Source organism: Eptatretus burgeri, unplaced genomic scaffold (assembly GCF_056783735.1).
Source record: "Eptatretus burgeri isolate ZD-2024b unplaced genomic scaffold, Ebu_testis_v1 Ebu_testis_scaffold_3172, whole genome shotgun sequence".
NCBI classification, from domain to species: Eukaryota; Metazoa; Chordata; class Myxini; order Myxiniformes; family Myxinidae; genus Eptatretus; species Eptatretus burgeri.
Genome location: NW_028225120.1, coordinates 27,545 through 51,323, shown reverse-complemented (window position 1 = coordinate 51,323; position 23,779 = coordinate 27,545). Strand labels below are relative to the sequence as shown.

The 23,779-nt window shown below is 43.6% G+C and overlaps 1 protein-coding gene across 2 annotated transcripts; it reads right to left on the bottom strand.

Moving 5' to 3' along the window:
• Positions 1-835: 835 nt before the first annotated feature.
• On the bottom strand, positions 836-21,316 carry LOC147006457 (uncharacterized). Of its 2 annotated transcripts, none has more exons than XM_085868758.1 (4): positions 21,113-21,290; positions 20,051-20,250; positions 19,668-19,805; positions 836-7,667 (listed from the first exon to the last, which is right to left on the bottom strand). In XM_085868758.1, the coding sequence occupies exons 2-4, from the start codon at positions 20,184-20,186 to the stop codon at positions 6,796-6,798; spliced, it is 1,146 nt and encodes a 381-aa protein (XP_085724884.1). In that variant the 5' UTR covers positions 20,187-20,250; positions 21,113-21,290; the 3' UTR covers positions 836-6,795. The 2 variants fall into 2 exon arrangements, with proteins under 2 accessions (XP_085724884.1, XP_085724883.1); XM_085868757.1 differs by lacking the exon at positions 836-7,667 and adding an exon at positions 13,530-15,509 and having other exon boundaries at positions 21,113-21,316.
• Between the last annotated feature and the right edge of the window lie 2,463 nt (positions 21,317-23,779).

The window sequence follows — 23,779 nt, the reverse complement described above, 5'->3', positions numbered from 1 at the left end:
TTTTGAAAGCCTGGAGGGAAGAATGGGAAAGAATAGAATGAGGAAGTTTATTCCAAAGGCGGGAAAAAAGAGGAATGAAAGAGTGAAGATGAGCAGTGATTCGTGATTTTGGTAGTTTTACCAGAAGGGGGTTGTTGGCGGACCTTGAGCGCCCTGTGGAAATGTGGTGGGGACAAATCGCAGAGAGAGCAGGGGGGGCAAGGCTGGAGAGGAGTCGGTAGAAGACAGAAAGACCACCGACCAACCTGCGGTGATTGAGTGAGAGGACCAAAGACTCAGCTTCATTGCGGGAGATGCCGATGATCTTAAATGCCCTGGTTTCGACAGCGTGAAGCCGAGAAAGGTGGGAGGCAGGAGCACCAGCCCAGAGGGGAGAGCAGTACTCCATCAGGCTACGGACAAAAACTTTGTAAGTGGTCAGGAGCTCAAGAGAGCCCAGGAAGGACTTAGCACGACGGAGGATTCCCAGTCGGCGACTGGCTTTTGAGGCGAGGTTGGAAATGTGACTTTCCCAGGAAAGGTCATGGCAGATAGTGAGACCCAGAAGCTTGAAAGAAAAGACTTCTTCCAGAGGATTGTTGAGAAAGTGGATGGGGGGGTTTTGTAAACGGTCCTTTCGAAGAGACATAGTGAGAGTGTGAGATTTGTCTGGATTGAAAGACATGTTCCACGTGCTTCCCAACTTGGGAAGCACTTGTCCGATGAATATCAAACCTTGAAAAAGCACAAACTGAGGTCCCCAGCAATGTAGCCGGCAAGTTTCAATTAGATCGGACCAGTGGTTGTCGAGAAACAGCGGTCACAAACACACACACACGCACACACACACACACACACACACACACACACACACACACACACACACACACACACGCACACACACACAGATTCCTGGAATTATAGATAGATGATTGAACGCTTTGTTACACAGAGAACAATTGTAAGGTTTCTCTCCGGTGTGTATTCTTTGATGTGTTGATGCAGTTGATGAACGAGCAAAGGCCTTATTACACACAGAATAATTGAAGGGTTTCTTCCCCGAATGTATTTTTTTGATGACGACATAAATTTGATGAAGAATAAAAAGCCTTCCTGCATTGTGAACGCTTGTGGGGTTTCTCACCAGTGTGCAACGTTTGATGTGTCAACAGACATGAAGAAGAAGCAAATCCCTTCTGACACACAGTGCACCTGTGTGACGTCTCACCTGTGCAGATTTCAACACATCCTTTTAAACACGATGATGAGGTGAAGTCTTTGTTGGTAACAGAAAAATTGTTTGTCTTCTCACTTCAGCAAAATTGTCAAAAATTTAATTATCCACTCACGTCTGGACATAGATTAGATAAATGAAGTTTCATATTTTTCAGAGAAGGATTTCAAATCAACCAATCATGGCTGGAATAAGACTTCACTGATGACGTCATCATTATAACCCTTTTGACCCCCATGAGGAGTTGACAACATATGCAAAGTTTCAATTATTTTCGTTGAGTGGTTTCAGAGAAAATTAGATGCAGACTTTCCCTTTAATTCAATATGGCTGCCATACCATGTGACACATGACGACAATGTTAACAATAAAAACATTCTCCATCGGGAGTTCCTCCCATGTTTAAAATTTTGCATCGATCGGACAAGCGATTACAGAGAAAGCGATTTTTAAAGTGAGAATATGAAGACGTGGACACATAGACAGACAAACACAAACACACACAGACACACCGAACACATTGGACAAATACAATAGTTCAGGAAAGGACAGAGAAACACAAAACTAAAAAGGGAATTCAAAATGTAAAAAAATAAAATAAAATTGGAGACAAAGACCTCGAGTGCTTGGGTGTTGAAAACAAACTCAATCTGGAAATGAGAGCTTGAAAAATTAAAAATAAATAAATAAAAACACCACCGCATGAGGAGGCAAACAACAGGAGAAAACAAAACCACATGTTTGAGAGAAACCCGAAGAGATTCTTCCACGAATTAGGGAAACAAAAGCAGAATGTGTCAACACCCCGTGAAAAACAAAAGATGGGGAAACATTCTGGAAAGGAATTCTTGGAGATCGAAAGGAACGTAACAAGGAAGCACAATGGATCGTGGACTTGGAAAAGAAGAAGCACCATGTTGGTCGAGGAAATGTCCCCAGTGATATTATTGAAGAAGAAATAAATAATTAAAAACAACTTCAAAAAATGCCACCAAACTTTAAAATCCAGGTACAGACGGAATTCCAAACTTCTGGCTGAAACAACTTGATGCTCTCCACAATCACGACACCAGGACATTCAAAGAACTGATGCAAGAGGAAAAGGAAGTGCATGAGTGGTTCGTAGAAGGAAACACATTTCTCATCTAAAAATCTGAAGAAACCCAACATCCTCACAAATTGCAGGCAATAACATGTCTGAGAACAACGCACAAACTTCCAACAGGAATCATGACAGAAATGATGTTCCATCACCGAAGCCAACAAGTAGATCGAGACGTATAAAAAAGGGCCACCACCCACGACTGAACAACGCCGTACTTGAAAATTTCAAAATGCGAAGAACCAAATTGTCCACCACCTGGATGGACTGACTATAAGGAAGCTTTTGACAGTGTTCCACATTCATGGATGATAAAATGCGTGTAAATATACTAAATCAATCCCCAAGTCTGCTTGGGTCACAAGAACACCAACCAAGGAATGAACTGGCCTGAGCAGATTATAAATCTTTCCCTCGCCTTTTCAATGCGGGCTGACTTTCCGACCTCCGGACCAAGGAGCCATGTGTGATCCATCCCGGCACCCAAAGGGCTGCAGTCTTGACACCATTCTGTCTCAAGGATGATCAAATGACCATCGTTGGATGATCTCACCCCCTCTGAAAACTCCTATCAACCTTCAATTGACTTTTTCCCCATTTATTTACCCACCGAACCACAACTTCCAAATTAAAAACAAATTCTTCAAATTTCAGAAAATCTATTAAAAATACAAAACGAGAATATTGTTGCGGTTGTGGAAATTCACAGAACACCATTCAGGTATCCCAGAGATCAGTCATGTCGATAAGTTTGTGTTCAGATAAGATTTCTCCACCGAAGTCTAAAGGGAATTATTCCTGTAACCGGGCTGTGATCTTTGAGTCAGCTGTTATTCTTTTGCTATCGTTATTTTGGAACAACCACAACCACCTTCTCTACAACCACCTTCTCCACAACCGCATCTCAACAACCACGCCATCCCCACCACAGCACCAACCACAACCACTATCTCAACAACCATGCCATCCCCACCACAAAATAGCCACAACATCGCCTCACCTTCATCTCCACAAACGCCACCATCTTTTCGCCAGCCACGGCAAATCCTACCAACAAACAACATCTCTGCTACCAGATGCAGGGACTCCCGAGTTAGGGCGAGGGCCGATGATCTCTGCAACGTCCGCGTGGGAAGGATGATCTCTGCAACGTCCGCTTTCTTCGCATGACTTGCGATCGGATCAAAAGATCAAAAGGGGCGGAGCCAGCGAGGGGTGAAGGGTGAGAGGTCAAGGATCAGACCTCACCCACGGACCCCATAAAAAGGCGCGCTGGAATGCCAAGCGAGTCAGTTGAGGTTTTGCCTGCGGTCGGAAGGGGAGCTGCAGTAGGTGGAAATCTGGGTTCGCCGTGGAGTTCAGTCGGAGAGAGCCGAGGAGACTAGAGCTTGAAGCCAAGGAGCGAGTCCAGCAAAGGGCAGTCGGAGCTCGGAGCGCAGCCAGCCTGCCGTGCCGCGCAGAACTGCAGGTTCGTTTGGAGAAAGCCAAGAGAGGTCGCCAACGCTGAGGAACGGACAGGCTCTTAAAAGAGCATCAACTCTCGAAAGAGCAAAGGCCCGTTCGTTCCTCTGAGGCGGCATCGGCTCGGCCGAGCCACCAGGCCGCACGGCGCGGCCTGGACCAACCGAGCTACCGTGTTTCCGGCGAAACGACGAGGGTCGCTCAACGAGTCACCACGAGGGTGACAGGTAACCAGCCCGGCCTCTCGGAGCTCTTGCGGTCTCCACAGCTCTGTGAACTATAAAGCCCCACGAGGTCCAGTTCTTGCCCTTTCCTTTCCTGGGGTTTTTCTTTGTATAAATGTCGTGGCGCCATGTCCTTAAGTAGAATTGTCATAAGTGTTCATAATAAATAGAACGGTTGTAGTTCTTCGTCTTGCTTTATCCCTGCATGATTGCATACGTGCATGATTGCATACGTGTGTAACGAATAAATGTCATTGTGTGAATGTTGACCTGCTCGTTGCTTTTTAATTGCCGATAATAGAATCGGGTCCGACGGGCTTGGCGATAATCCGCTCGGCAATCGCAAACGGAGCGAGCTGCTTGGCGGCTCGTTTCCAAGCAGGTCCCGTCGAGGTGCAAATCCCCGGCATTTCTGTCTGCGCGCACACTTAAGTAAATCGACAATTCGTCGATCGGACCCTGTTGCGCGCGGACAGAATAGTTGGCTGATTTTCGGTGCGATTAAAGACCCACCCGTGGCTGGATTTCGGCGTTGATCCGAAAGCTGCGACGAGGTTTGCCACGTCCGGTGGGCGCGTGGCCACGATGAGCTAAAATCGATCGCTCGCACGCCGATGGGCGGAAAACTATAACAATATCTTGGTTGGATCAGTGTCCACGCCCCTGAGTTAATACTTTGTGGAACACCTTTGACAGCAATTACAACTGTGAGTCTGTTGGGATGGGTCTCTACCAACTTTGCACACCTTAGTTGGGTCATACTTGCTCATTCTTCTGCACAAAACTGTTCAAGCTCAGTCAAGCTGCGTGGGGAGCGATGATGGAAAGCAATCTTCAAGTCATGCCACAGATTTTCGATTGAATTTAGGTCGGGGCTCTGACTGGGCTACTCAAGGAGATTTGTTTTTTTTCCTCAGCCACTGCAGAGTGAGTGGCTTTGGTTGTGGTTCTCGGGTAGTTATAATGCTGCAAGGTGAACTTCTGAACCAATTTCAGTTCTCTTGCAGAGGGCAGCAGGTTTTCCTCGGATTTTTCTGTATTTTGCTCCATCCATTTTACGTTCTATCCTTACAACTCACACCCTCAGTATGTCTCTCCGAAAGGACCGCATGGAACCCCCCTCCAACACCAAGCTACTTTATCAACATTCCTTTTTAAGAAATCCATTCATTCAAGCTTCTGGGTCTCACTATCTGCCATGATCTTTTCAAGGAAAGCCACATCTCCAAGCTGGCCTCCAAAGTCAATTGACAACCTGGCATCCCACATTGTGCTTAGTCCTTCCTTGGCACACCTGCGATTCTAACCATTTACAAAGCTTTCATCCGCAGTCTGATGGATAACTGCTCCCCCCTCTGGGGTTGAATGAATGCCTCACACCTAGCTCGACTTCACGCTGCGGAAACCAAGGCTTTTAGGATCATTGGGATTTGGGATCATTAGGACAAAGCGTAGACTTTGTGTGCAAAAAACTATAAAAAGTGCCCCAGTCCCTGCTGATGAGAAACATCCCCAACACATGATGCTGCCACCACCAGTCTTCACAGTACGTGTGGTGTCCTTTGGCTGATGTGCTTTGTTGGGTTTGCACCAAATGTAGCGTTTTGTATTTTTCCATAAGTTCCATCAGACCACAAAACTTTTTTCCACATGGCTTCAGAATCTCTCGAGTGTTTTTTTGTGCACCTCAAACAGGACTCAAGGTGGGATTTTTTTTGTAATGGCTTCCTTCTTGACACCTGATTGGAGAGCCCAGACTTGTGGAGTGCTTGGGATATTGTTGTCACGTGCAAACCAGTAATCAGTCCTTGCCATGAAGACCTGTATCTCTTTCAATGCCATTGGCATCTTGGTGGCCTCTGATCAGTCTCCTTACTTGGTCATCCTTACTTGGAGGGGCGGACTGATCTCGGAAGGGTCTTGGTGGTACCATACGCTTTCCATTTCTTTATAATGACTGTCTTGACTGTGCTCTAAGGAATATTCAAGGCCTTTCACATTTTTATACCCATCCCCTGATCGGTGCCTTTCCATAACTTTATCCCGGAGGTCTTTTGAAAGCTCCTCGGTGCTCATGGTTGAGCATTTGCTATGAAATGCATGACCCAGCAGTGGAAACCCACAGGAACGGCTGATTTTATTCTGAAATCATCAGAATCACGACAATATAAACAGGTGGAGGTCAATTAACCTGGTGTGTGATTTTGAAGGTGATTGGTTCCACCTGAGCTAGTTTACAATTGTCGTTACAAGGGAGGTGGACACATCAAACTAAGATATTCCAGTTTTGTGTTTTTGATCAATTTTCCTGAAATTTGTTTCATTTGTTTTTCACATGGAAGTTGTGGGTTATGATGTATAAATAAAGGTGTAAAAAGTCCGATTCAATGATATTTAATTCCAGGTTATAAGGCATCAAAAGGTGAAAAATTTTGAAAGGGGGTGTAGTCTTTCGAAAGACACTGAACTCTGACTCGTTCTCCATCCCAGTTAACATGACGTCTTCCAAGCCACTGCAAAGTGCCTTCCTTGTCTCTCCCCAACTCTTTCGAGATCTTTATACAATCTTCCTGCTCTTTTGTCGTTCTCCCAATTGTCGGTGTATATTTGTTGATGTATCTTTTTGTATTTTTCATTTCTCTTCTTTGCAATCGATGACGCTGGATTTGCTGATATTTCCATCCCATGTGTGGCATCTTCTGCTCGCACCTGTTCCTGGAAATTGTTTCTTTTGATGTATTGTTTCATGTCGAGATACTGATGATGAAGTAAAGGCTTTGTTGCACACAGAACAATTATAGATTTTCTCTCAGGTGTCTTATTTCATGTTGATGTAAGTTTGATGAATGATTAAATGCTTTGTTACACACGGAACACTTGTAAGGTTTCTCTCCGGTGTGTATTCTTTGGTGTCTTTGGAAGTTTGATGCATGATTAAACGCTTTGTTACACACAGAACACTTGTGAGGTTTCTCTCCGGTGTGTATTATTTGATGCCTCTGAAAGTTCCATGCGTGATTAAACGCTTTGTCACACACAGAACAATTGAAGGGTTTCTCTCCGGTGTGTATTCTTTGATGTATCAATGCATTTGATGGATAAGCAAAGGTCTTGTCGCACACAGAACAATTGTTGGGTTTCCTCCTGTTGTGCAATATCTGATGCTCATGTAAGTGTGATGACTGATTAAACGCTTTGTTACACACAGAACACTTGTGGGATTTCTCACCTGAATGTATTTTTTGATGACGATATAAACTTGATGAAGAACAGAAAGACTTCCTGCATTGTGAACGCTTGAAGGATTTCATACCGGTGTGTGTTCTTTGATGTGTCAACAGATATGAAGAAGAAGCAAATCCCTTATGACATAGAGCGCACCTGTGTGACGTCTCACCTGTGCATATTTTTACACATCCTTTTAAACACGATGAGGAAGTGAAGTCTTTGTTGGTGACAGAAAACTTGTTTGGCTTCTCACTTCTTTGGCTCTCCTGTTGCAAGACATTGATACACCTGTCGCAGTTGTTGTTGTTGTTGTTTGTAGACACACCCCGAAACTTGTCACCATCCTGACACAAAGTCTCTGCCAGGTGATGATCGAAAGAAATTTCTCCGTCCAATGACGAGGAACAGTTGACACGTGAAGATGTTTCAAATTTTTTCTCTGCAAATTAAGAATGGAGCAAAAACATCAATAAATCACTTTTACAACTTGACCAGCACTCGGAGAGCACATAGTCTCACCTTGCATGTTCATTCTGAACAAATTACCATTATGACCTGAATTCCCCACTATTATGGCCCACTACTATCATGGCCCACATACCCGTATCATTCGTGCACCCTATTATATCACATTGTTTTTTGGAATGGGTTATGAAAGTCAAAAATGTAATTATTCACTCACGTCTGGATGACTTAAAGCTCTTCGCACCGAATGACGAAAAATTGACAGAACAGCTATGACTTGTAAAACGGTTCTCTGCGGACATTCAGATGGAATTTGGACGAGATAAGTGTGTCGGACACACATTTGTACAAGGTAATCAACAACAACAGACAACAAAAAAATTGACCTTGAAACAACAAAAAACCGGAACTTCACTGACGGAACCAGATCATATTGGTAGAACCTCCTTCACCATTCTGGTGTGTTTCCAACATGCCACTCCTTCTCATGCTATATATCGATACACACCTCGGTTCTCGGAAATATTTTGAAGATTTGTGTTTTGCAGTGTTCAAGTATGTCATTCAATTTAAATAAAGGCTGAAGAAGGTTTAAAGTTGCATAAATAAATTAATTCCAGGTTTTCCCGCCATTTTACCCAGTCTCTTACATCACTCAAACACATTCCATGAATTATTCATATCTGTTGTTACGGACATATGAATTGTGTGATTTCACCAGAGGGTTTGGGACCAGTATAACATTTAATTGTGCTGTGGGTGAAAGTTATTTGTGCTGGGGTGAAGGAATTGTTTTGTACTTTGATTAAATAATTATTGTTTTCGTTGTTGGAAGTCTGGTTGGGTCACAATAACACCAAACAAAGCTGAACTGGCCAGAGCAATGACCACAACACGAGGAGACACCGCCAACACTGCCAAAGCCGGCTCAGCGATGGCAACAAAACGAGATAAGATAGTACAGCACTCAGAAAGAAATATCGAAATAACAGATGTGAAGATATGGCATGGGATCTTCCAGAGAGACAGTCTTTCCCCCCTCTTGTTTTGCCTAGCTTTGGACCCGCTGAGTAACCTCATCAACAAACATGGACATGGATACACCCCAACAACCAAAAGAAGAACATCCAAAGAATCAGGAAACGTGACACAGGCGATACATGGATGATTTAAAGCTCTTCCAGACCCAGCTGTTTTAGCTGTTGAAAGTCTGGTTGGGTCACAATAACACCAACCAAGGAATGAACTGGCCAGAGCAGATTATAAATATTTCCTTCGCCTTTTCAATGCGGGCTGAATTTCTGACCTCCAGACCAAGGAGCCATGTGTGATCCATCCCAGAACCCAAAGCGCTGCAGTCTTGACCCCATTCTTTCTCGAGGATGATCAAAACATTGTTGGATAATCTCACCCCCTCTGAAAATTCCTATCAACCTTTAGTTCATAAATATTCCTTTTCCCTTTAAAACTAAGCTGACCTCCAAATGGCTGCTGCAACGAAGCTGCGAGTGATTCTTCCCTGAACCCTCAACATGTCAGCTGTGGCATCAGCATGTTTAGAGGGTAAACAGACCTCGTCTCACTGAAAACTACATCAGAATTCAAAGTTTCCAAGTACTGCAGAGGCAGGGAAAGAGTGTGTTGCGTGTGTTGCCCCGATTCTCCATATCGATGTTTGTATTTGTTTTTCCTGTTTTGATTGATCCAAATGTACAGGAGGAATTGAGAATTTCTTCGACACACACTTGGAACAAGATCACCCGTTGCATACAAAAATACTGTATATTGCACAGAGAAGGCCCATCAATCCCCAAAAATTTCACCAAAACAAACAACAACTTTTCCAATCATTAATTTCTCGATTTTTTTTTGAGGCACTCATGGTAGACCTTGGACACAGAAAAGCCCCAAACACAACAGAACAAAAATATCATCGTGGAAGGGGGAGAGGGGTGGGGTGGAGGGGGGAGGCGAGGACACAACCACAAGATGGAGGAACAATGGAGGGTCACCTGGATAAAGAATGGGCATGGGGAAGAATGAGATCAGATGGAGGTTGGTGGAGAAAGATGTTAACAAGCTGAATGCAAGCTCAAACACAGCATGAGGGGAAAGCAAAACTGGAGATGGTATAAGGAAAGGATGGTGAGGAACAAGGGGGGAAAGCACATTTATCTGGAAAGGAAGAGCTCGGTTTGTGGAGGGCTTTTGTTTTGGAGAGGGCTTGGGGGGGAAAAGAAGGCTTGGAGAGGGGAGAAAAGATCATGAGGGTGGATTGGAGGGGAGGGGAGGGGGGTTAATAGCCATCTTGAAGATGGAAGAGTCAGATTGAAGTCTGAGGAAGTTGGTTCCACAGGCTGTAGAAAGGAGTAACCACTGAGTGGAAGTGAGCAAAGAACCTGGATTTTGGGAGTTTCAACAGAAGTTGGTTACTAGAAGACTGAGAAAGCCCTTTGGAGCAAAATTCCGGGATGGGGGAACAGAGCAAGGCAGAGGGGTGCAGGACCAGAAAGGAACCCGGAGAAGACAGAGAGACCACCGGTGTGAGAGTAGGAGAACCATAGACTCAGCTTCATCATGGGAGATTCCAATGATTGTGACGGACTCTTTTTCTGTGGCATCAGGAAGTGCAATGTGAGGCAAAAGTGCTAACATTTAATGACTCACTTCTACTTTTCACATAATGACGTCATTGTGTAAAATCATTCATAAAATTGCATTTAAAATGTCATGACAGAGATGTTCATTAGATGCGGAACATCTCATCATGCTTGGAAAGAAAATCGAAGAACAAACAACGAAATCAAGTTGAGAAGTACAAACACCAAACAAGCACCAAAAATTGGGAATCCCATGGAAAATCTTGAACACTATTTCCACGACTACTACGACAACTACAACATCTACTCCAACCACAACGAGTCCGCACCCCCAGCTAAGGGGTGCAGTGATACACTTTTGTGGATTGGTCCTTTCACATGTCGTTCACTAGGGATAGGGGGATCGTGAGGTTTGGGCTGACATTTTGGAATTTTTTGCCTGTGGTGCTGAAGATTGTTCGCAAAATCCCGAAGACCCACATTATATTCACTCCCGATTGGAATGTAGTGAAATTCCCGAATTTCCACGAAAAGCGTTACTATAAAGTCAACAAGAGAATAAAACATCAAATGGAAATCTCCATCTGATTTTGGATCAACAATTTTGCCGTGAAGTGATGATGCAACGTGACACAGGTGATCCCTCAAGGCATATCCTTTCGATGTTTTGTTATTCCTTTTTCAGGATTTCAATCCCGTCCAGATCCTTATTCTGCTCTTTTCTCTTCTCATAAATTGCTTTGGATAATTGTTCTAATTTTTATGTTGTGACAGAATCACTCCCATTGCTCTGATTATCACGGGTGCAATGTCGGCGCTCTTCAACTTCCCGGTTCCCTTTTCAGATCCTGATATCACATTTGGTTCGTGCTTGCAAGAGTTCTCTGAGACTGGGATATTGATGTTTTTGCACGTGTCGGTGGATTGCTCTCGATACCTTGTTGAGCCTTTGTGTGTGCAGATGTTCTAACATGAGGTTTTTACATCCCGAGAGAAGGTGATGGTGTTTTCTATTTCTACCTTACAGAATCTGCACCTGTCCTTATTGACTCCATCCGGCCATCTTCTTAAAGTGTCCTTGGTGTTGGGTATTTAAAGTGCCGACAGACAGTCCACACCCACTTTCAAAATTTTCACATTTTGTTGCCTTCTCGCCTGGAATTAAATGACATGAAATCAGACTTTTTCCCCTTTATTTACACATCGTAACCGTAACTTCCAAATGAAAAAAACAAATTCCACAAATCACAAACAACTGTTTTAAAAACAAGTCTGAAGACGAAAACGGTTCACGAGTGATATTTGACGATGTAGATTGTTTCAGAAGTCAAGAATGAGACAATGTGATAATGTTTGACCAAGTTATAAAAATGATCAACATGATGTGGTACGAGTGACAGGTTATAAGCTGCAAAATGTCGAAAACCCGGTTTCGTTCAACAACTTTCAAAATTTGACCTTTGCATAACCTTTAAAGGTCACAAAACAATTTTGTGGACATTAAAATAAGGAAACAGGATACGTGCTATAGCTTATTGGAGTTAGTTCGTCGAAGAAGGTCGAAAACCCGGTTCGATTCCCACAACTTTGAAAATTTGACCTTTGAGGCCTTTAAAGGTCAAAGATCAAGGATTATGACCTTTGGTGCAAAACTTCCTCTGGAACATTCCAGGAAGAATATCACGTCATATAGGCAATATGGCATTTCGCACTCCTCGGATTATCCATACTTTGATGAAATCAGCGTAAAAACAAACTTGAAGGGGGCGCCACGAGCAAGGTGTTCGAGATAGAGCAAAATGGTTTCAAGACTTTAGGTGGGGAATGACCTCAAGATTATGCATAAAAAATATTGTCATCCTAGCTCTCAAAGTTTGGGCGGTCGTATGATTTTTATGTCAAAATTCGCAATTTTTTAAGTTTTTGACCTTGGGGCGAAAATGAAAAATCTTACAACGACAAGTTTTAGATAATTCATTTTGCTATTCAAATACCGAAGAATCCATTCCATTCAGTCAATTCCCTAGGAGAAGATAGATTTTTAATCCGACTCCCCCCTAAAAATGGCTATTTTTTGGGCGTGGCTCCGCTCACCAATGGGCGTAGCACGCCCTCATCCAGGAAAACACAACTGGACATTGATATGGAACACATAACCAAGTTTCATCAAGATCGGATCAAAGTCCACAGAGTTATGCTCTGGACCAGTTTTCTCAACCGGGGTTCCCCGGAACCCTAGGGTTCCGCAAGAGGTCGTTCGGGGTTCCGCGAGAAACTGTAATAAATAGGCTAATGTATTTTTGAGTAGTTTTTGTTTGATTTAATATTCGTAATTTTACTATACACATTCGGCATATTGTTGGAAACTCCTTGGTTATTCTAATAGAGGCTTCAACCTCTTATATTATTTACAATTATAACAACCACAGGGAATGTATTTAACGATGTCTATATGGCGCCAGTGTGAAACCGCCCTCACTGGTTAGTGGAAGTCCTGTACGTGGAGGATTCGTGTATCAATGAGTGACTGACTTAAGTACGGGACGCATGCACAGTGTCCATCTGTCTTATCTGTGCTTCCTCGCGCAAAGTCTCTCTCTCTCTCTCTCTCTCTCTCAAGGTTAGTTCTTCTGTTTCCCTTTATTGCTTCAGCTTTATTTGTTTAAGTTTTGTTTATCAAGTCACATGAGGTGTGCTTTTTTTAATTGTCAAACAGACTCGGGGTTGACAAACACTTTCAAAAATGACGTTTTTTAATTGACCAAGCAGCACAACCCAATTACAAAGCAAGCACATTGGCCCAATTCAATTATAGTTTTTTTAGTGGTTTGAAACATGTGTTCGAACAGTGAATCGCAGAAACTTGCGAGAAACGACCTCGTGACGTCATCAATGTAAACAAAACAAGAGTAATAGGAGGGACGACGCAGCTGCGATAGCGCATAAGTCTGATATTTTTTATTATTTATATTTGAATCTGTTGTTGGTTGTTTTTCAATTGTAAATATTTGTCACATGGTTTTGATTTAATGCCATGAATTAATTACGATAAGTAAAACAGCTGCTGTTGTAGACTTCGTTTTTAGCGTTGTTCTTTTTCTTCTTCTTCTTGTGAAGACAAAACCTTTATATTCGGACTCGGCTCTTTTATATGCACGATCCGGATATCCTTAAATACTAAGCACTTGTACACATCCTCGCATTGATGGTGCCTTTTGAGAGCATCTATCATGAACTTTTAAATATATTCAGACATTTGCTTTAAAGTTTCGAAAAGTTCACGTTTCTATAAAAAGATTATTCCATTTAATGTATTGTAAATTCGTACATACATTATATATTTCGTAAATACACTATATTTCGTAAATACGGAAATATACTATGACGGGTCTCGCTATTGGCTTAATCAAGGCATGTGACAAAATATCGGAAGTTGTTGTTGTTATTGTTGTTTTTTTTTCGCTGACAAAACCTTTAGGACGCTGCTCTTGGACACATTTGTCCTTGTTCTTCTTCGTTCGGGAGGAAGGATTGTTTTTATTTACATCTGAGATTAGTTTGAAATTACCGTCTTATACCGGCAAGGCTGTGATTAGCAAACAAATGGATTGAAGCGGAAAACACTTTTGACAAATAAAAAATGCACCCTTATTTATTTTTTTTCCTTTATTTTACAGAAATATCTGACAGCCCAATGTGGCGATTTTTGAAGAGGAAACATCCAGGCAATTCTGATGAAAAAAAATATTATATTTACCACGTGAACTATGATAAAAACATAAAAGAGCGAGATATAAATAATGGTATATAATAATTTTTTATGCAGGGGTTCCCTGAGACATGAAAACTATTTCAAGGGTAAAAAGGTTGAGAAACGCTGATCTGGACAGACAGACACACAGACAGACACACAGACATAACGAATATTGTGGTCACTCTGGCTGGTGCTCGTAGACCAATTATAAGGCATCAAAAGGTGAAAATTTTGAAAGGGGGTGTAGACTTTCTGCAGACACTGTACTCTGACTCGTTCTCCATCCCAGTTAACATGACGTCTTCCAAACCACTCCAAAGTGCCATCTTTGCCTCTGCCCAACTCTTTGCAGATCTTTTTACAATCTTCCTGCTCTTTTGTCGTTCTCCCAGTTGTCGGTGTATATTTGTTGATGTATCTTTTTGAATTTTTCATTTCTCTTCTTCGCAATCGATCGCGCTGGATTTGCTGTTATTTCCATCCCATGTGTGGCATCATATACTCACACCTGTTCCTGGAATCTTTTTGCTTCGATGTGTTCTTTGATGTCTAGATGCGGATGATGGATTAATAAATGTTTTGAAGCACACAGAACAGTTGAATGGTTTATCTCCGGTGTGTATTCTTTGATGTTTATGAAAGTTAGATAAATTATTGAAGGCTTTGTTACACACAGAACAATTGTAGGGTTTCTCTCCAGTGTGTATTCTTTGATGTCTCGACACAGATGATGATTGAGTGAAAGCTTTGTTACACACAGAACACTTGTAAGGTTTCTCTCCGGTGTGTATTCTTTGATGTATCAATGTCGTTGATGGATGAGCAAAGGCTTTGTTGCACACAGAACAATTGTAAGGTTTCTCTCCGCTGTGTATTCTTTGATGTATCAATGTAGTTGATGAACGAGCAAAGGCCTTGTCGCACACAGAACAATTGTAGGGTTTCTTCCTGTTGTGCAATATCTGATGCTCATGTAAGTGTGATGACTGATTAAATGCTTTGTTGCAAACAAAACACGTGTGGGGTTTCTCCCCCAAATGTGTTTTTTGATGACGATATAAACTTGATGAAGAACAAAAGGCCTTCCTGCATTGTGAACACTTGTAGGATTTCTCACCGATGTTCAACGTTTGATGTGTCAACAGACATGATGAAGAAGCAAATCCCTTCTGACACACAGTGCACGTGTGTGACGTCACACCTGTGCATATTTCAACACATCCTTTTAAACAAGATGGGGAGGGGAAGTTTTTGTTTGTAACAGCAAAACAGTTTGTCTTCTCCTTTCTTTGGCTCTCCTGTTGCAAGACATTGATACAACTGTCACAGTTGTTGTTTGTAGACACACCCCTAAACTTGTCAACATCCTGACAAACAGTCTCTGTCAGATGATGATCGAAACAAACTTCTTTGTCCAATGACGAGGAACAGTTGACACATGAAGACGTTTCAAATTTTTTATCTGCAAATTAAGAATGGAGCAAAAACATCAATACATCACTTTTACAACTTGAACAGCACTCGAAGAGCACATAGTCTCACCTTGCATGTTCATTCTGAACAAAATTACCCTTATTAACTGAATACGACACGATTATGGCCACGACTATCACGGCCCAGATGCTCGTGTCATCCACGCACCCCATTATATCCCATTGTTTCTTAGAATGGGTTATGAGCGACAAAAATTTAATTATTCACTCACATCGGGTCATGGATCAGATAAATGAAGTTTCAGATTTTTCAGAGGATTTCAATTCAACCAATCATGGCTGGAAGAAGACTTCACTGATGACGTCATCATTATCACCCGATAGAGCCGATGGGGATTTTTTTATTTTTTTTGTATACCTTGTCGAGGCTCGAATAAGAGGAAACACACAACGCACAGCAAGGGGGGCATGAGACAAGAGGGGCGGGAGTGGGAAGGACAAAACAGTGGGGAACAGAGACATTAGGAGATCTGCGGAAGGGAGAGGGATGGGGGCGGGGAACATGGGGAATACAAAATGGACATTACAGGGACTCTCAGGAAGGAAAGCAGGGAATTTGAAGGAGGTGGGCTTGGGTGGATTAACGAGGGCAGAAAAGATCGCGGAATTGGATGGGGGATGATAAAAGGTGGTGATGAACAGCTGTCTTGAAGGCCTGGAGGGAAGAATGGAATTGAATAGAGTGAGGGAGTTTATTCCAAAGGCGGGAAAAAGAGGAATGAAAGAGTGAAGGTGAGCAGTGATTCGTGATTTTAGTTGTTTTACCAGAAGGGGGTTTTTGGCAGACCTTGAGTGCCCTGCGGAAATGTGGTGGGGACAATTGTTGGGAGAGCAGAAGCAGCATATCCAGGGTAGAGTGACCTGGTCTGAAACCAAATTGATGATCGGAAATCAGGCCATTGGAGAAGACGAAGGATTTAATGTCTGAAGCGATGATGGATTCCATAACCTTGCTGATGGTTGGGAGAAGACTGATTGGTCTGCAGTTGCAGGGATCTGTTTTTACACCTTTGTATGTAGAGTGGTAATGTTTACTGATTTCCAAGCAGATGGCAGATGACCTTGAGCAAATGAGAGGGTGAATAGAACAGAGAGAGGGTGAACAAGAGCAGTGGAGCAGGTTTTTAGGACACGTGGGCTGATGCCGTCTGGACCGGATGCAGAATCTGAGTCGAGGTTTGACAGCAAATTCTCCACCTTGTTAGGATAAAAGGACACAGAGTCCAGGAACAGTTGGGTGTGACTGGGTAAGTTGGGTGGAGAAAGCGATGGGTTTCGGACACAATATTTCGATGCAAACACCGATTTTAGGCATTCACCCTTTTCACGTGCGGTGTGAGCAGTGCGGCCATTTGAGGTAAGGGAGGGGATGGAGGTGGAACTTACACAAGAAACATATTTGATTAGATGCCACCAGGATTTGGAGGAGGGAGAAAGGTTTGAAAGTTCAGACTTGAGCTTCGAAAGATGTTGTTTTCTGGCTCTCCTGAGGGTAGATACACACTTGTAACAAGCTTTATGGAAGGAACTGAGATTACCCTCCATTGAGTTTGCTTTCCATGAGGCAAAGGCAAGTTGTTTCAGGACGACTGCCTCGCCACAAACTTCAGTGAACCATGGGCGGGAGGAAGGGTAGGGCAACTGAAGAGGAGAGGGGATAAATCTGTACATGAGGGAGAACAAGTTTCTTTGAAAGAATTCCCAGGATGAGTTGATGCTGGAGAAAGTAGCGACAGGAAACCAGTATATCAGCTTGATGGCTCCTTGAAGACCCTGCCAGTCGGCTTGAGTGAAATGCCAGACTCGACGGCGGTGAGGTGGTTCTCTGATAATAGCCAGAGAGATGTCCACTTTGACAAGGGTTGATAACATATGCGGTTTCAATTATTTTCGTTGAGTGGTTTCAGAGAAAATGATATCCAGATTGTCCCTTCAATTAAATATGGCTGCCATACCATCTGACACATGACGACAATCTTAACAATAAAAACATTCTCCATCGGGAGTTCTTCCGAAGTTTAAAATTTTGCATCGATCGGACAAGAGGAAAATGAGAAAACCATTTTTAAAGTGAAAATATGAAGACCTGGACACATAGACAGAGAGGCACAAACGCATACAGACACACCGAACACATTGGACAAATACAACAGTTCAAGAAAGGAAAGAGAAACCAAAAACTAAAAAAGAGCACCGCAAAGCGGGCGTTACCCCTCAGCCCCTTGACGCAAACCAATTTCAAGATGGTGGCCATATTGAAAATCGCAGCACGCCCATTTTCCAAAGGAACCTTCCTCTACTCAACCCCAACACACCCAGCAAAAATGGATTTAATCGGACAAGGCGTTCTCCTCGAAATTGACGGAAACCAATTTCAAGATGGCTGCCATGGCGACCACAGTGAAAATCGCAGCGCGCCCATTTTGGAAAGGAACCTTCCTCTACTCAACCCAATAAAATCAATGTGTGAAGCCGTTCTCAAGTTATTGTCCGGAAACCAAATTCAAGATGGCTGCTCTAGCCGCCATATTGGATATCGGATTGCGCCTGAATATCGAAAGGAACCTTCCTCTACTCAACCCCATTATACCTCGCCAGAATAAAATCAATGTGTGAAGCCGTTCTCAAGTTATTGTCCGGAAATCAAATTCAAGATGGCTGCCCTAGCCGCCATGTTGGATATCGCATCGCACTGATTATCGAAAGGAACCTTCCTCCACCCAGCCCCAACATACCACACACACTGCATAAATGGATTTAATCGGACAAGGCGTTCTCCTCGAAATCGACGGAAATCAATTTCAAGTCACCAAACACGAATTAAGCTTTATACATTATACGAGCAAAACCCGCGTTCTGCGCGAAGCTTCCAAAGTGAGGGTTCGTTCGAACGTCAATTTTTCCAGTGTTCACAATGTGATTTATCGAAGTTTCTTGTAACATTTTTTTGGTGTCAAATTCACCTTCTGAGGTGGTCAGCATGTGCAGAAGAGGGTTTTACATTGCAGATGCTGTTTTCTCGGAGTGGCATTACACCTCTCAGTGGTGACGGTCTGTCGACGACAGACGTAATGACGTCGGCGCATGACCGATGATGTGATGACGTCATTACGCCTCTCAGCGGTGACGTCACACGTCGCCATGCAAACGAATGTAAAAATTAGAAAATCGCCAAAAATTCCCAAACCTGTCCGTGTGACGTGATCTCACACAGCCCATGCTGTTCATTAAACCACAGAGCAACCGCGTGCCGAAAGTGGCAACAATTCGTTCGGCAGTTTCGGAGGAGAAACGTCAAATTACGCGCAGATGTTAACAGAAATAATATATAGGATTTTCACACTTTCCTCAATGAAAAGAGGTGATCATTAAGTGTAAATTATTTAATTCATCAGGTGCTCATGAGAGTTCAAGTCCCTGATCCTCAGTGATGGGTAATGTTGTTGAACATGTCCTTTATGATCCATCCATGAAGACCACACTCTGCACACAGAGAGAGCATCACTGTTGCTGCAGCAGTCTCCTGCGTTATTGGACACAATCCTGGACAGGTGACCACTCTGACACAGGATACTCAAACGGCTCAATCATCCCAGCAAGCTGGTATCACTTTGCCAACCTCAGAAGGATGACAAGCTGAGTCAACCCCACCTGATATTAATTCAACAGCCAAGTGGAATTTGAACTCAGGACCCAAGTAAACCAAGTCCACCACCCAAACCATTAAACCAACACCAGGTATACTTTTATATTTTACCAAAACAGAAAAACATAGTCGGTACAAACACACCTATCCCGTGACAATGGTTTCATAAAAGTTCTCACATCAGGTCAAAGGTCGAGGTCACAGCTTCTGGTTAAAATTTCGTGAAAAATTATTTTGGGATCAAACTTTGACCTTGAACTTGTGACTTCCATCCATCGAGCAGAATTAATTAGTTTCCTGGTAAACTCTCACCAACTCTGCTTCACAAACAGCCGACTGGTTTAGTGGTAACTCAGTTCACCCTTCACATCTTTAAATATAATATTGAACATAATTTGGCCTCAAATAAGGTTGTTACAGGACGAGCTATAAACTCCCAACCTGGTGATGCACAGGGAAGGTGTTGCATCAGTGAGCATACCTTCCTCTGAAAGCAAAGGTAAGTCTCTTGTCTTCTCATCCAGTGATTCCTTGAGGACGTTAAAGATGCCACTGTAGTACTCAAGAGCAGGCCACTGTGTGCCGGTGCAGACTCCCATTACCACAAGTAAATCTTCATCTGATTTGTTGTAAACGAGATTAAAGAAGAATCGAATGATGAATGAAGTGATGAGGTATAAAATGATGTCATACATGTACAAGAGGGAGGGTAACATGTCATGGATGGGATTTCCATTCACAATTCAATTCCGGCTCCGCTCCAGACATCGTGACATTCACTAAATCAATGAGTTCCTGTGTTCGTACACAGCACGGATCAGCACGGGAAACACAAGTTCTCGGTACGGAGTGAACGTCACGTACCGGGTCTGGACCCCTTGTTCTCGGGTGATCCAACCATGGACCCGCGGTCTTCCGGAGCACCTCCCGGACCGACCACGTATCCTCCATCGGAGCCGCTCGTGGATCCCGGGGTGTTCTCTCTGAGATCTCGGGTCATGGTGGACCGCACGTCGTGTCGGGTGAAGGACGGTACGCTGTGGTAACCGAGTGAAGAGCGCGAGCTGTTTGGGGAAAAAGCAAACAGGGAGATCGCGGTGTCTGATTGGTTCCCGCCACATCACGTGTCCATGATTAAAAATAAATACAAAGATTGAACGTTTCGTTTTAACGGATTGTTTGTGTTTCACATTGTTGTGAAATTGGAAAATCGAGTCCGAGTTCGTCGATGATTATTCCCTCGATACGAATCAACGTTCTTTTTTATCTTACCAAAACGAATAGAAAGAACAAACACAGACAGGTGGGAAATCGACAAATTATTTATAAGTAATAAAATTAATTAATTAACAGAACTTTTTATGTTCTGAGGTAAAAAAAAGAATAAATTTCAAAGCAAAATCAATCAAAATGCCCGAAAAGAGAAACAGAGAAAACTACCAGGTTGGTTCCGAACCCGTTTCCCCCCCCCCCCCCGTGGTCCCGGGGTCGGTTCCGAGCCCATGTTTTCCCCAGTCTGTGGGGTTCTTGAACCACATGGAAAACAAGGGACATCCCATTCCAAAGATATGGTCATGAAATGGAGAATCCAAGACACTTCCACTCACGAAACCGGTTACATATAATATAAAACTTACAGTATCCGGATCGTCTTAAATAGTGAGCACCTCGAAGCATCCTCACATTGATGGTGCCTCTTGAGAATGACTTTAATGAACATTTAAATATATGTATTCTGACATTTACATGAAAGTTTCGAAAAGTCCACGTTACTATTGAAAGGTTATCCTTTGTAAAGTTTGTTATTTCGTAAATACACTGTTTTCTCGCCATCAAGGAGGTGCCTCCATTACGTGTCTCGCTATTGGCTACGTCCAGGTCACGTGACGAAATACTTTGAATTCCGGGCCTCGTCGGTCCACTCACAAGATTTGTAAACTCGTCTGTTCTCCTTTTAAGGACCACAAGGGGGCAATGCCGGTTCATCCAGACATTCAGGCCGACGGAATCGACGAGACGGATTATTGTAGGATGTCGGAGTCAGCCATTGTCAAGTTGACCGGCCTCCGGTAACCAGTGACGTTAAAGCCGGTGTCGTGACTTGTCTCGAGCTGCTTCGCCAACACTCTACGTCGGAGTGACGTGTGTCCGGGGAGAAATTAATTCTCTCGAAGAAAAAAAAACTAAATCAAGTCTTTCACGAACCGGTTGGCCATGCCTGACGTTCGAATGAAGGTGGTCCAGTGATTTGGAATTTGTTCACTGCCGGCAATAACTCGCCCGTTGTTTGCGATAAGGACACAATGGGATCTTCAACGTCCACCAGCTGATGCGATAATGCTAGCAGACGGTACATCCGGCTTAACCATCAAAAAGGCAGCGGACACATTTATGCCTCACCTGCATGTCAAACACCTGGATCACATTTATAGGTTGGTCAGGATTCAAACCCAGCTTCAACAGCTCCGAGGTGAGGGTGGGATTCCTCGAGGCTGTTTTGTCAGCCCAACGACACATTGGTATAAAAAATACTGTCGATGTAATATTGCACTGAATTTGCACGAACCGTAGGTCATGCTGTTTGTGAGTTTTTGAATATGTTGTGCATTTTGTGCAGAAAAACATCTTTGTCCCACAAGTGCCAACAAACCAATATCCAGATTCACCGCATGGCACAGATATCAAAAGCATTGATTCTTCCTCGTTTCATGAAGCGCCCGCGGTCTCGTCCTCACATCTCCGTGCTTCAAACGCGTGTCTTCATGGACTCCCTATTTATCAGAGACCCCGCTTCCTCTCCAGCGTCGCTTGTGCATCACCTTCTCGAGCACCTGCATCACAGCAGCCTGAACTGCTGAGGCTGCTGCAGGTGAACAGTATCCTTGGAGAGCGTGAGTTCACTCTGAGTCTGAGTGGATCGAATCACCAAGGACTGCTTTTTGGAACTGTTTTTTTTTTTAGATTTTTTGCATAAAAAAAACATCTTTTCAATTGAGAAACTGCGTTCACACGATTTGGGAAGTTTTCAGTAACGTTGCTGCAAGTTGTCATGGTTACTGTCTCCACATGAGGCTCAACTGCTGCCTTCAGATCAGGTTCGGATCCGGGGTGTTCCTTGCGGAGGTTGTCCTGACAAGCTCCCCAGAGGAGAAAATTTCTAGCGGATTGAGGTCGGGGCCATGTGGAGACCTTTCATCCTCCATCCGCAAATTGAAAACTCGTTGTCCGAATTTTTGACACAGAAAGGCAATTGTTTCGTTGGCGACATGTGGGGTAGCACCGTCTTGTATGAACCACTGTCTCCGGAGGGTTGCGATGCTCATCGATTGCTTCCTTCACACCGTACACTTCTTGGGTGACCGGAGCTTCCCTTGTTGGTGTTAAAAATCGTCCCATCACTTTTGAACTTTTTCACGAGTTTCCAAGTGCCTGCATATTCAGCACATGGACCTCGTCCGGACGGAAGCAATTGATTTGGTCTCAAAATACCACGTGACAATGTTTACTCTTTGCTCCGGAGAATACTTTGGTTTTGCTTGAATGACTTCTCCAAAGATTATTGATCAGTCCTGCAAAAAAAATAAAAAATTAAGGTAATCACTCAAAGTACAAAGCCTTCTCAAATGCCTCCTTCCACTTCCCCAGTACTTCCTGCATCTCCTGCCCACTCTCCACCACAACAGCCAGATCCATATTACCCATCAAGGTCACCTTCCTACTTACCAGCTCCATCACCCTGATAATCATTGAAAACATGAGTGGGCTGAGAGCGCTTCCTTGAATCAAACCAAAGTTCTCACGGAACTCCTCAGACATCCCAGGACCAACCCAAACTCCTCCCTTCGTTCCCTTGTCCATCGCTTCAACCAACCTGACTTCTGCTTCCAGCACTCCCATCACTCCCATCACTCCCATCACATCACCATCTCTCTATGGACTCCAGGTCCACAAATCCTGATGCCATCTCACCTTGCACCTCCAACCTCTTCTCCACCAGCTGTCTCATTGTGAACATCCCAGTGATCTTGGCGTTAATAATGCAAAAGTCAAGAAAATGACCAAATACCAGGATCTCAAGAATGAAGTCAAAAGATGCTGGAAGCTGAAGAATGCTGCAGTTGTACCAGTGATAATTGGAGTGACGGGAATGACAAAGAGAACCATCCATCTCCCCCTCCATCTCCTCCTCCACCTACACCTATCTCTCTGATGTCTCTCTCTCTCTCTCTCTCTCTCTCTCTCTCTCTCTCTCTCTCTCTCTCTCTCTCTCTCTCTCTCTCTCTCTCTCTCTCTCTCTCTCTCTCTCTCTCTCTCTCTCTCTCTCTCTCTCTCTCTCTCTCTCTCTCTCTCTCTCTCTCTCTCTCTCTCTCTCTCTCTCTCTCTCTCTCTCTCTCTCTCTCTCTCTCTCTATCTTTCTCTCTCTCTCTCTGTCTCTCTCTCTCTCTCTCTCTCTCTCTCTGTCTCGCTCTCTCTCTCTCTCTCTCTCTCTCTCTCTCTCTCTCTCTCTCTCTCTCTCTCTCTCTCTCTCTCTCTCTCTCTCTCTCTTTTTGTCCCCGGCTTTTGGGACGTCTTGCATCGTCAGGATGTTTTCCG

Coding starts and splice junctions, on each gene's coding strand:
- LOC147006457 (XM_085868757.1), bottom strand. CDS start 20,186: ATGACCCGAGATCTCAGAGAGAACACCCCGGGATCCACGAGCGGCTCC. Junction 19,806..20,050: donor GAACAAGGGGTCCAGACCCG/GTACGTGACGTT, acceptor ACAACAAATCAG/ATGAAGATTTACTTGTGGTA. Junction 15,510..19,667: donor ACCTTTGCTTTCAGAGGAAG/GTATGCTCACTG, acceptor CTTAATTTGCAG/ATAAAAAATTTGAAACGTCT.